At 64.3% G+C, this 13007-nt stretch overlaps 1 protein-coding gene across 1 annotated transcript in view; it reads left to right on the top strand.

The window, feature by feature from the left end:
- TMEM8B (transmembrane protein 8B) overlaps positions 1–7655 on the top strand; it is an 8506-nt gene extending 851 nt beyond the window's left edge. The window contains exons 2-13 of the mRNA XM_026045011.1: positions 964–1153; positions 1671–1878; positions 2074–2207; positions 2309–2568; positions 2767–3122; positions 3485–3581; positions 3790–3913; positions 5210–5352; positions 5510–5688; positions 5764–5910; positions 5998–6114; positions 6737–7655. Of these exons, the coding sequence (XP_025900796.1) occupies positions 964–1153; positions 1671–1878; positions 2074–2207; positions 2309–2568; positions 2767–3122; positions 3485–3581; positions 3790–3913; positions 5210–5352; positions 5510–5688; positions 5764–5910; positions 5998–6114; positions 6737–7072 (2291 nt within the window). The 3' untranslated portion in view covers positions 7073–7655. The remainder of the gene's footprint in view (positions 1–963; positions 1154–1670; positions 1879–2073; positions 2208–2308; positions 2569–2766; positions 3123–3484; positions 3582–3789; positions 3914–5209; positions 5353–5509; positions 5689–5763; positions 5911–5997; positions 6115–6736) is intronic.
- Positions 7656–13007: the final 5352 nt, after the last annotated feature.

Genomic DNA, 13007 nt, shown 5'->3' on the forward strand with positions numbered 1-13007 from the left:
GGAGCTGTCCGCGGTGCTGAGCGGCGGCGCGGGCCGCGCTCCCGGCGCCCGCCTCGCTCCGGCCGGGAGAGCCGCGGGAATGCCGCTCCGGGTGCCCCCCGGCCGCGCACTGGGGTCTGTACAGCAGCAGGGTAACCTTGCACCTCCTACCTAAAGATCAGGGCTTCCTGGCGTCCACCTGCCAAGGAAGTGGCTGCCAGGGCTCCTGGGAACCCCGGCACTGTCGGGCAGGGGGATGCAGCCCCAGGGGGTGCAGGGGGCTGCAGGGAGCGTCTGGCACCCAGCGGTGCTGTTCACAGTCACGCACGGCCAGGCATGTGGGTGTACAGACCTCCGCTTCCCCCTGCGGGCAGACAGCACCCACGAGCGCATATGTGCCCGCATATGTGCAGCATCCTTCCCCCGCACAGCAGGGAGAGGAGAGGGGCTGCGCGGGCAGTGCTGCGCTCTCGCCTTGCTGCTGCACCTCCAGGGTGGGATTCTGCACGCTGTTTGTGGAGGGCTCTGTGCTGACATCCCTCAGCAGGCAGCGAAGGGGAGATCTGTGGGTCCTGATGGAGCGGGGATGGAGCCATCAGGAACCGCCCTTTATCACATGCAAAGGGTAGGGAACAGGTCATCGCTGGGGAGAATGACAAGTTGAAAGAGCCTGGATGTGCCTGAGCAGAGCCCAGCACAACCAGGGCCTAGGACTCCCTCAAGCTCGTGAACAACAGCCCAGTTCAGCCCCATGCCCTGGGCTTGGGGCCACGCTGAGCCCGGCACGATGCAGACGGTGCCAAGGCTGGGCGCGCAGCTGGGCACCGCTGACATCAGCCCTGGGGACACGGGGACCTGGCACAGCTGCAGCCTCTCCTGCCCCCAGGCTGCCGAGTCCAGGTCGTGTTCAGAGCCTGGCGGGGCTGGAGCAGGGCCTGGGCTGCCACAGCACCCTGCTGAGAGCCCCTCGGGTCTCCCCCACAGACGGGCTCTTCGTGACCGACTACTTCACCCGCACACCACGCAAGCTCAGCCCCTTCCGCTCCTTTGCCAGCATCGAGCTCTTCCACTTCCACATCCCCGAGGACACGGTCATCGCCGTCTGGAACCTCATCACCTTCAAGGAGCAGGGTGGCACCTTCGGGGACCAGTGCCCAGACCGCAGCATCACCGTGTGAGTAAGCAGCCCTCCCCTGTCTGTTCCCTGCCCGTCCCTGCCTGCCCCGTGCCCAGACGTGCCCTGGAGCCTGTCAGCTCCTTGCTTGCACGCGGGTGGTTACACCTGCCTGTGTGCTCACATTTAGCCCCATGCATGGTATGGAGCAACATATGTGTATGTGCACCCACGTACAGGCATACATATGCATGCACATACGTGTGCATATATACATGTGTGCACCTGCAGGCATATGTAGTCAATGTGCACCCTCCAGTTCATCCTTCCAGCACCCGCTGCACACTCGACCCCTTTGCACAGCTCATGCATGAGCAGTTTTGCTTGAGCGCACATCTAAGCAAGCTCAGGGTCTCCAGCGGGTGCCCAGCTTGCAGGAGGCTTGGCTGTGGCGTCTGTGAGATTGCTAATATGCCAAGTAGCATGTTAGTATGTTAAGTGCATGGAGGACAGGCCCACGCATGCAAGGTGGGCTGTCCCCACCATGGAGCCCTGCTAACGGCCGTCTCTCCCGTAGGTATTTCCGCTCAGGGGCTCCTCCTGTCATTAACCCGCTGCACACGCACTTCCCCAGGGACACGGCTGTCCCTGGCTCCTTCGCGCTGACGCTCACGTGGACCCTGCCGAACCGGACCACGGGGGTGTTCAATGTCACCAGCCCGCTGCCCGGGGACTGGTTCCTGGCTGCCCACCTGCCCAAAGATGAGGGCAAGATCTCTGTCAAGGTGAAGGGCTGAGGGGGAGCACGGGCTTGGGGCTGGCGGTGGGACCCTGCTTGGGCTGGAGGCACCGGGACAAGTGCCCCGAGTGGAGCCATACGGGGGGCAGGAGGGCTGTCGCCCCCGCCGCGGGGCCCTGGGGGTGTCCGGGGGAGGGGAGCAGGGCCCGGCTGCCCCACGCTGACGGCGCTGCTGGCGCAGGGGCTCTACGAGGAGTGCCAGTATCTCTTCCAGCCGCAGCTCATCGTGCAGCGCCTGGTGAACATCGCCGTGCTGTACCCCGGCTACGCCAGCGAGCAGAGCATGGCCCCCCACAACCGCTCCTGCCTCTACAAGTGAGTGCAGGGCGGCCTGACGAGGGGACCCCCGAGGCGCAGAGGGGCTGGCGCGTGCGCCCTGCCGGCGGGCGAGCTGAGGGTGCCCCTTCCCGCTGCAGGGTGTTCGTGCCCAGCTACACGTGGCGCGTGCAGGTGGAGGTGCTGCGGTGCCGCGGCGCCGGGGGCTGCCCGCTGTGGCTGCGCGTGCGGGCCAAGGCGCCGCCGCTGCACAACTCCACGGCGCTGGACTGCCGGGAGCAGGCGCCGTGCCGCCTGGCGCTGGACCTGCCCTTCTGGCAGCACTGGTACTACGTGCTGGTGGAGAGGCACCCCGGCGTGCCCGGCACCGTCTCCTTCCAGCTCACCGTGCAGCTCACAGGTGAGGGAGTGCAGCGGGAGCGGGGCCGGATCACGGCCCTGCGTGGGAATTGGTGCAGGGGATGTCTGCAGTGATGAGAACACTGGGAGGTGCCGGGATATGTGTGTGGAGAGGAGGCAGGAACTAAGGGAAGAGGGCGGAGGGGGCTAGGGGCAGGCGGGGCTGCGCGGCACCGGGGGTGACGCCTCTGCCCCCCAGACTGCTCCAGAGCCAGCGTGGCCCGGCCGCCCTTCCTGCCCCCCAGTGCCTCCATGAACATGCCGCACTCCTTCGGCTCGGCGGGCGGCTTGGCCCTGGCCGACAGCCCCCCGCCCGCCGGCCCCAACAGCACCCGGCAGCCGAGCGGCGCCCCCGCGGCGCTGCCGGCGGGCGAGCGGTGCTGGCCCGTGCGGCCCACGCTGCGCAACGAGCTCGACACCTTCTCCGTCCACTTCTACATCTTCTTCGGGCCCAACGTGTCGGTGCCGCCCGACCGCCCCGCTGTCTTCGTCATCAACCTGCTGCCCGTGCTGGACAGCGGCGGGGTGCTCAACCTGGAGCTGCGGCTCAACGTGGTGAGGCAGCCGCGGGGCCCCAAACGGGGCCAGACACGTGGGGCAGCCTGTGCGGGACGGGTGGGAGCTGGGTGGGAAGAACGGATGGGATGGGGGCCTTGCTGGGGCTGTGACGGGGCAGTGGACTGGGGTGCTCGTAGGTGATGGGATCCGGAATGAGGCACTGTTGGGGCAGGAGAGTGAGCAAGATTTAGGGTCCTCTTGGGTGATGGATGTGGGGGTCAGATAAGGGGCTGGATTGGGGTGGTTTCGGTGATGGGCAATGATTTGGGGTGCTGCAAGGCGGTGTGACACGAGCCGGGCGCTATCTGAGCAGGGGGCACCCCCAGCACTCGTTTAGGACTGTTTTACTCTGCCCGCAGAGCTCCCTGTGCGGTGAAAACGTGACGGTGTTCGGGTGCCTCAACCACGAGGTCCCGCTGACGTCCGGGGACAACGCGTCCGTCACCTGCGCCACAGGTAGGCCGGGCGGCGCGGCGCGCGCCGGTCCTGCCCTGCGCGTGGCACCTCCGCAGCCCGCGCCGCAGGGCACGGCGGCTGCAGAGGCTGCAGGGGCATCTGCCCCAGGGCCGAGGACACCGCGGAGCCGCAGGGCACCCTGGCACCGCTCTGCCGAGGGGACGGCGCTGCACCTGCCTGGCTCACCCAGCCCTTTCCTTGGCCGCAGAGTCCCTGGCGGGTTTCCTGCTCTCCGTCAACGCCTCGGCCAGCCTGAGCCGCCTGCGCATCCCCTACCCACAGACGGGCAGCTGGTACCTGAGCCTGCGCTCCCTCTGCGCCACGGAGCACGGGTAGGAGCCCGGCACGGACGAGCCCAGCGCGGCCCAGCCACCGGCCGCTGCGTGCCGGCCTCGGCGGCTCTGCGTCATGGCGCACGTGGCTCCGTGGGCGCCGTGTCTGCGTGCGAGCGCCTGCGTGGGCCCGTTGCGCTCGAGCTAGCGCCTGCCTGGCCATCTGTGGGGCCCCACGGCTGCAGCCTGCGTCTCTCTGCTAAGGAAGCGCCTGGCAGTGTGCGAGGGCAGCGTGTCTGTTGGTGCCCGCCCGTCTCCGCGGCGGGGCCCATCTGTACCCGTCCCCGTGCCTGGCGGGGGACGGGGCTGTCACTGCGAGACGGGGCCTGGCTGCATGTCTGCGGGGAGGAGGGGCAGCCCCGGCCAGGCTGCTCTGCCCCTGCTCTGCTCCGCATCTCCAGGCATTGGCTGCGTGTCTGCAGCTCTGCTGCCATCCTGGGCATCTGGCTGAGAGCCCTGGGGAGGAGAGAGGCTCTCGTGTGTGTGTGTCTGTGCATGTGCATGTCCCTGTGAGGCCGTGCACTCTGCAGACAGTGCAGAGTGCGTGCCTAGGTGCATGCATGCCCTGCAGACAGTGCTGCGTGTGTATTTGGGTCACGGGTGTTAATGGCTCTGTTTGCCTCTCCGGGTAGGTGCACACAGACAGGCTTGTGTGCGTTCTTCACACACATGTGTGCAGGTTTGGCTGTGCAAACCCATACATGGAGAGCAGGCACGTGTGGGTTACGCAGGCGTGTGCCTCCTGTGTCCCTGCTCGCTGGAGGCTGCACATGTGTGGGGCGTGCAAGGGGGCGTGCGGGAAGCTGTGTGCGTGGGAGGCGAGCGGTGGCGGCGGTGCTCTGCACGCGCCAGCTCCTCGCCTGTGTTTCCCGATCACTTTAGGTTGCCGGTTGCACTCAGTCCTCTCCTGATGCAGGCAGAAAAAGGCTTTGCAGGGCATTGTGTCTGCACAGCAAAACCCAGACAAAATCAGAGCCAGCTGAGTGTGTAGCTTAAGGCAACGTGTGTCTAACCGTAGCCACGGTCCCTTCTACTTGGCTGCCCTGGTGCAGACAATTGCATTGCAAAGACCCCTGAGGACCAGCTCCAAGGTGCCCCAGCAGACACCAAAACCACTTCATTTCCCTCCCCGTGAGCCCTGTGCCTCCCCTGGCCAGCAAGCCTGGGTGCTGCACCGAGTGCAGCAGGTGCCTTGGCGAGATGGGGGCTGCACGGGGGGTTTGGGGCGCGCGGGGCAGGCTGCTGGGCTGGAGGCGCGCGTGGGCAGGGCGCCGACGCCGTGCTCCCGCGCGGCAGGTTCGAGCCCTGCGCCAACGTGACGGCTGAGGTCTACCTGCGCGCCTACCTCTCGCCCTGCATCGACGACTGCGGCATCTACGGGCAGTGCAAGCTGCTGCGCACCAACAACTACCTGTACGCTGCCTGCGAGTGCAAAGCAGGTGAGAGCTGCCCCGCGGCGCCCGGCCCCGGAGTCCTCCCCTCCCGTCCTGGCTGCCGCCGCTGTCCCCTGTGAGACTTGGTCTCCGCGGGGTGCTCCAAAGGGGCTTCTCTGCTCCCTCCTGCTGCAAGGGTGACGGGGCTGTCCCTTGCCTGCAGGCTGGAATGGCTGGGGCTGCACGGACAACGCTGAGGCCTTCTCCTACGGCTTCCAGCTCCTCTCCACGCTGCTGCTGTGCCTCAGCAACGTCATGTTCGTGCCTCCCGTGGCCATCGCCGTTCGCAGCCACTACCTCCTGGAAGCCGCTGTCTACATCTTCACCATGTTCTTCTCCACCGTGAGTGTGGCGGGGGGCTGAGCAAGGGGCTGGGGGGGCTGGGGGCAGCTCTCACCCCTTCTCATCCGAACCCAGTTCTACCACGCCTGCGACCAGCCGGGCATCGTGGTCTTCTGCATCATGGAGTACGACGTGCTGCAGTTCTGCGACTTCCTGGGCTCCCTCATGTCCGTCTGGGTCACCGTCATCGCCATGGCCCGTCTCCAGCCCGTGGTGAAGCAGGTGAGTGCGGGGAGAGGGGCACCAGGGTGCCCAGGGAGGGCATCCCGGCACGTGCCCGGCCTCACGGGCGCCCCGCTGCCGCCGCAGGTGCTGTACCTGCTGGGCGCCATGCTGCTCTCCATGGCTCTGCAGATGGACCGCCACGGCCTCTGGAACCTCCTGGGGCCCAGCCTCTTCGCCTTAGGCATCATGGCCATCGCCTGGGTAAGGAGCCCGGGCTGCTCGTGGTGCCCCATCCTGCCCCATCCCCCTGCGTCCCCATCGCTGCCCGGCCAGCCAGCGCCGCGGGTTTCCTCTCTCCTCCGCCACGCCAGCTGCCATCGACCTTCCCATTGGGAATGAGCACTCCTCCAGGATCGAATCAGCCAGGATCAGGCCTGAGAGAGCTGGGCCGGTTTAGCCTGAAGGAGAGAAGGCTGAGGGGGACCTGATCAGTGTACACAAATACCTCAAGGGAGGCAGTGAGGAGGATGGGACCACCTCTTTTCAGTGGTGGACACTGATAGAACTAGAGGAAAGAGCCACAAACTGAAGCACCAAAAGTTCCACAGAGACTTAAGGAAAAATTCCTTGACAGTGAGGGTGACAGAGCCCTGGAACAGGCTGCCTAGAGAGGCTGTGGAGTCTCCTTCTCTGGAGATCTTCCAAACCCACTTGGACGCAGCTCTGTGCCATGTGCTCTAGGTGACCCTGCGTGTGCAGGGGGGTTGGACTAAATGACCTCTGAGGTCCCTTCCAACCTTAAGGAGTCTATGAATTTATGAATCGGGGATGTGTGTCCGCCCTGTTCCCTGGTGCTCACGTCCCCACTCTCCCCACCCCGCAGACGACTCGCACGATCCGCCGCCGCCACTGCTACCCGCCGACGTGGAAGCGCTGGGCGTTCTACCTGTGCCCCGGCGCGCTCATCGCCGCCGCCGCCGTGCTGCTCTACGCCTTCGTGGAGACCGAGGAGAACTACTTCTACATCCACAGCATCTGGCACCTGCTCATCGCCGGCAGCGTGGGCTTCCTGCTGCCGCCGCGCGCCAAGGCCAGCGCGCGCCTGGGGCCGCTGCCCCGCCGCAAGGGCTGCGGCTACCAGCTCTGCGTCAACGAGCAGGAGGAGCTGGGCCTGGTCGACCCCGCCGTGGCCTCCATCAACAGCATCTGCACCAGCTGATGCCACCATCCCGGACTCCTCAGTGCTGGAATGCTCCGGCGGGAGGCACGGACAGCAGCCCCGTGCGACCAGGAAGCTGCTTCCTGCCTGCACGGGCTTTGCCCGGTGCTCCAGATTCCGGGCAGGATGAGTGCTGTGGGCACCTTGTCCGGGCGCAGCTGCGCTGCCCGTCCGGGAGCACCAGGACTCCTGCGGGTGGGCGCAGAGCCGCCAGTGCCCCCTGTTACTGCAATTACAGCCTGGCTGAACTTGTTTCCAGGAGTTGCTGTAGTTCGGTCCGGTGCAGGACGGGGGGTCTGGATGAGGAGGTGGCGCTGGGGGTGCCGGAGCAGCCCTGGCCGGGCTGGTGCCCTCCTGGCCATGCTCACCTCTTCTCCGGGCATCTGGAGACCTGACTGGGGATGGAGGAATGGGATTCCTGGGCTGCGGGTGTCATACGGGTCCCTCAGCACCAGCCTCGGGTTGGGGCTCCCTGGACTGTGTCTGTCTAGGGCTTGGAGCCATGAGGGGCGTTTGCAGGGCAGACTGGAACATGATCCGTCTGTGCTGCTATGGAACGGCCCTCACAGCCCGAGGACGTGGAGCAGCCGGGCAGGAGGGCACCGCAGCCGTGGAGCTTGGGCCCTGGCTCGGTGCTGGCCGGGTGCAGGGGCTCAGCGCCCAGGCTCTGCAGCCAGCAGACGCGGGGCTGTTGCCTGTGCATCCCGCCCTGCGGTGCTAGCTGCACCTCTGCGCTGGCACACAGGGCTCCCCTCCTGCCCTGCCAGAGCTGACACCCGCTGTGTTGGTGCCCTGCTCCTCAGTGCCCGTCAGGGACATGGCCAGGGATGCAGTGCTGCCTCTGGCCGCACCAGTCCCTCCATGCAGCCCTCTGCATCAGGCTCAGCATCCCAGGGCAGACCCAGGACACCAGGCAACCCTGTCCCAGCTCCTGCTTCTTGTCCCTGCCGTGGTCAGGCCTGTGAGCACAGCACTGCCCAGAGCTGGCGAACACCAGGACTTGGTGGCAAATACCTGGGCTCAGCACGTGGCCCAGGCAGGGGGCATCTCCACCCGTGTCCCGCACCTCCCCTTGCTCAGCACCACGGTCCTCGTGCCCCTGGGCAATGTGAGGCTGCGCGGAGCCCCCCGTGTCACCTGCTGCAGGGCCACGGCCAGCCCCACTGCAGCCCCACAGGGGCTTTCTGGGGTCAGCCCTGCTCCCGGACACCCTGGCAAGGCTGGAGCGCCGGGACAGCCACCCGCCCGCTGCTCCCTCCCGCTGCCCCCGGGACCCAGCCCGGAGCAGGGAGATTTACTGGATGCCTAACAGGATTAGCGGCCGCGGGCGGGCAGGCAGCTCTCTAATAGGATTGCAATCTAATTAAACCTGCTGCCGGGGAGCCGGGCTCCGGCGGGCCGGAGCGGCGCTGCGGGGCAGGCAGTGGGCACAGCGCGCATGGGGACGGCCAGAGCGGTGCGAGGGCTGCAGCCTCTGCAAGCGTCAGCCTTGGGCTGGCACCTCCTGCCCTGGCTGCCCTGTGCCTCATCCTCTGCTGGACAGGGTCCAGCTTGTATTGCCCACCGCTGCCTGTGTCCCTGCCCGGGGCCAGGCTTTGGGAGCCCACGGCTCTGTGCCCAGAGCAGCTGCAGGAAGCTCAGCCTTTGCTCCTGGTGTAGCTCAGCCTTTGCTCCTGGTGTAGCTCAGCCTCTGCTGCTGGTGTCCCCATGCTGGAGGCCCGGCCAGCGGCAGGGTCTGTTCTTGTTCCCTGTCCCTGCACACGGACAGCCGGCACCAGACACGGTGTCTGCACCCACCGCCCCCGCCTCACAGTTAGCTCATCCTGCTGCCCTTCCTGTGCCACACAAAACGCTGCGTCTGGTCCAGCCAGGCCGCCGATTAAGGATTAATTTTTAATTAAAAACGTTGCTCACTTCGCCAAGTCCAATTGCATCTCCTTGGCAGTAGCCGCCCCCAGAGGACGAGCAGCTCCGCTTTCCAAAGAGCCTCTACGTGAACCAGGCGCTCGAGCGCGGGGACCGGCCACCCCGCCTGACTCCCTGGCCTAGGGCATGGTCCACACTCAAGCAGGGCCTGTTTCGTGGGGAGCTCAGTGCTCCGCACACCATCCTGTCCCAGCAGCCTGGAGAGGTCCTAGCATCCCGTGTTGGCAGGATGTCCATGAATTGTTTCATTCTCATGTGAGATACCAGGCAGGGGATGCTCTGCAGGGAGCGCACAGCACCTCCTGGGGCCTCAGCAGGCTGCAAGGGGGGCAAGGACACACACACATGCTGCATGGTCTGGGCAGAGATCCCTGCACGGCTGCGGGCTCAGCTCATCCTGTGCAGGGTGCACGTGTGGGCTGCCCTGAGCCCGATACCCGTGGTGGCAGAGGAGCCCGGCGAGGCCGTAAGGAGCCAAGCGCAGCCTTCCCTTGGCTTCGGCTTCTGCTGGCTGCTTAGGCACTTGCCTTCCTTTTAATTAAACTTGCAATCCCATTTTTCATCTCAAGGACAGGCTTAGCAGCTGAGCGGGCTCAGAGGAGGGAGCCTAGCCAGGGAGCATGGGGCAGATCCAAGTGCTCTGCATGAGCCCAGCTCAGCAGCCTGGCCCCCACGGCAGCACATCCCCTTCCCGCCGGGAATCACCTGGCTTCCCTGCTCACCCTGGGGCACAGACACTGCCTTGCAGGACACTCTGAGGGCAACAGTCCTGCAGGGAGGCGCTTTGCACCCTTTCAGGAGCAGGATGAGCCCAAGGCAAGGATGGCCCCAGCATCGGGCACGTCACTGTATTCACTGCGTGTCCCAAGGGTGGGTGCAGGAGACCAGAGCACCCTCTGCCACCAGAGCCTCAGACCAGGGTAGGTGACACCCTGCCCTAGAGCCCTGGGTGACTTTGGGCTCCCAGCCTGTTGGGTCCCCGTGCCACCCACCTACAAGCCCCCCGCTTCCTGCAGCCACTGCCAACAGCCTTCCGGATACTCCATCCCTGCCTCTCCCAGGCACGGCAACCTCGTCGCCATGACAACGGTGTCCCTATAACAACCAGGTACATCTGACATCCCCATGGCAACCGGCTCCCCGAGCAGCCTGTCCCCGAGTTCTCCGTGGAGGAGCTTTGCCTCTTCCCACGCTGGCAAGGGATGGAGGTTCCCAGCCCCATAGGGGCTCCCATAGAGGCTCCCATAGGGGCTCCCATAGGGGCTCCCATAGGGGCTGGGAGGTGCAGGGAGATGGGGAGACAGGAGGAACGTGGGCATCAGCTTGCAAGGGGAGCCCGGCACCCAGGGCATGGAGGCACCACTTGGGGCAGCGCTCCCTTGAAACGGGTGTCCTGAAGCTCCAGGCTCCCCACAAACCCTCTTGTCACCCCACACCCCCTGCCCCACTGCAGGGGCGCTCGGGTGGCCGCCCCCAGCCTGGCTCCCTGCAGGGCCTCCCCCGGGCCCTGCCTGCCGGGCCAGACGGCGGGGCTGGCGCAGCCTGTCACCGCAGACAGCAGTTGCACATCATGCAACTTTAATGTGCCTGGCCTGAATTATTGAGCCCTGCAGCAGGCTGTGCACAGAGGCACGGCCCGTCCCTCCTTTTCGCACTGCCCACACGTGCCCACAGGGACAGCAGCTGGCAGAGCCTGGCAAGAGGCCCCTTGAGACATCTAAGCTAGTAGGAAGCCGTGACCAAGCTGCCTGGTGTCACCGTGGGGAACAAAGCGCCCTGTTCCCAGGTCCTGCTGGGTGCTGATCTCCCCTAGATCAGATTTTCTGAGGGTTGGAAGCAGCAAGAGGGGGTGACTTTGCCTCATAACTCATGCAGGACCTGGCAGGTCCAGGTACCCAGGACTCATGCAGCACCTGCAAAGAACCATGCTGGGACATCCCTGGTACACAGAAGTGCTTCAAGGTCTTCTAGAGGGTGCAGGGACACCTGTGAGAGGTCCCCTTTCACCTACCTGCGGTTCGTCACGTTCCCCAGAGCTGCCGCCTTTCTTGTGCCAGCTTTGGGTGACAGCGTTTCGGGTCCCTCCAGCTGCTGAAGGCTGCCGTGTCTTCAGCACATGTTGGAGATGTTGGTAGCAGCACGGCCAAGGGCACTGCCGGTGACTCGGTTACTGGGCGGCTGCACGGCCCTGCCTGCAGATCCTTGCAGGGCGCTCTCGAAAGGAGTAGGGGCAGCCTCCAGCTAGGAGGTCCTCACCTCTCCTATGACTGGCATCCCAGTAAGACCAGGTCCTTCCACTGCCTTGGTCCATCTGGTCAACCTAAGCCCTGCTGGGCAGTTGCAGCTCACTCCTGGCCAGGCACGGCTGTCACGGCCCGCCTGGAGGATGATAAAAGCCCAAAGTATTGCCCGGCTGCTCCCTCCTTTTGCAATTTGCCCAGTGCACCCTGCAGCCACTCGATGATTTTCTCATCACAGGAGCAAGCCCCGACCTCCCTGCCTGCTCACACCCATCCATTACCCGCGCTCGGCACCGCTGCTCAGACCATGGGGCTGCCCTGCCTGCCCTGCTCCATCCCTGGCCGTCCCTCATCCACGCAGAGTGACCCTGCTGCCACCAGCCCTTGGGAGCAGCCCTGAGCTTGCAGAGGGTCATGGTTTCTCCCAGTGCAACCCATCCAGACCCTTATTTTCCACCCCTCCTTCTCTCCCATTGCCTACTCCTGTGTCTCACGCTCCCACGGCCATCCACAGCCCATGTCCCATTTCTTGAACATGTCAGAACTTCAGCCCCAATGCACAGGGTGCTTGGCAAAGGTATTCTGGCATGGGCACTTGGCAGAGGAATCAGAAGGAGAGCTGAGGATGCGGAATGAAAAAGGTGATTTTTAGCTTTTTGCTATTGTGCTTCTTGGAGCGGCTGGGAGGGGAAGAACCCAGGACTTTATCCCCAGTGATTTGGTCGAGGGCTGCTGAAGAGCTGCTCCGTCGAGCAGAAAAGCCACTCGAGTCGTGCTTAGCTTCATCAGGGGAACTGCATAAAAATCAGGGAGCTTGCTCAACGGAATTAATAGGCTAGCCAGAAGGGCAGACTGCTTGCAGACAGCACGAGGATTGCTCAGAGCAGCATGCTGGAGACTTCCAGTAAATGAACGCATCCTTTAACAAGATTTCCACGGTCAGCACGCAGCCGCCGCGGCCAAAGAGCAAAGCAGAGCGGGCGGTTAGATGTGAAAGGGCATTCCTCAAGGAGGAGATGCTGGGCGCAAATGAAGAGCATGGGAAAGAGGATGAACTCCAGCAAGCTGCATGTGAAAGCAGAGCAAAAGGAACCAGGAGAGCCTTGGGGGAAGGTCTTGGCAACAGCATGAAACTGCAGAGAAGCCAGCTTGCAAATAGAGACGTAGCAAAAACCCTCTGGCTGAGCCAGGGGGTGACCAGAGCGGGAAGGACATGGAGGGCAGTGAGGTGGCTTGGTGAGGAAAGCTCCCGGGATGGCCTGGCTGCTCTCCCGACAGCAAAACCAGTGCAGAAGGGGACAGGTTTCACCCAGTGGGACACTGAGGGTGGCACTCGGTGGGGCTGGGGGCTCCAGGGACACCCCAGGATTCAGGGAAAGGGAGGGATGATGTGGTGACTGCAGGATGGCCAGGGCCTGCTAAGGAGCAGCCTCTGCACATCCCCGGTGGGGAGCTGCAGAGATGCCAGTGCCGGCTGCGACCGTCAGAACAAAGGCTGCAAGCACAAAGCGCAGCCGCGCTCCTTGTCAAGTGCTGGGAAATTAAGGCAGTTTCTCTCATGAGAAATTATCCTCACACCAACAAAAATCAAACTGTAACACAAAACGCGATCCTGGATAAATTTGTCTTAAGAAGCAAGCCTGCAGAGGAAGATAAAACCGTGTTAGTAGAGGCTGGGAACATTTTCCATGGGATGCAAAGCCCCTGTTCCCTTTATGGACTGCAGATTAAAGTTTTCTCATAAAAAACATTTCCCCCCTCAAATATCA

This window comes from Nothoprocta perdicaria, unplaced genomic scaffold (genome assembly GCF_003342845.1).
Source record: "Nothoprocta perdicaria isolate Ctin4 unplaced genomic scaffold, notPer1 scaffold_393, whole genome shotgun sequence".
Lineage (NCBI taxonomy): Eukaryota > Metazoa > Chordata > Aves > Tinamiformes > Tinamidae > Nothoprocta > Nothoprocta perdicaria.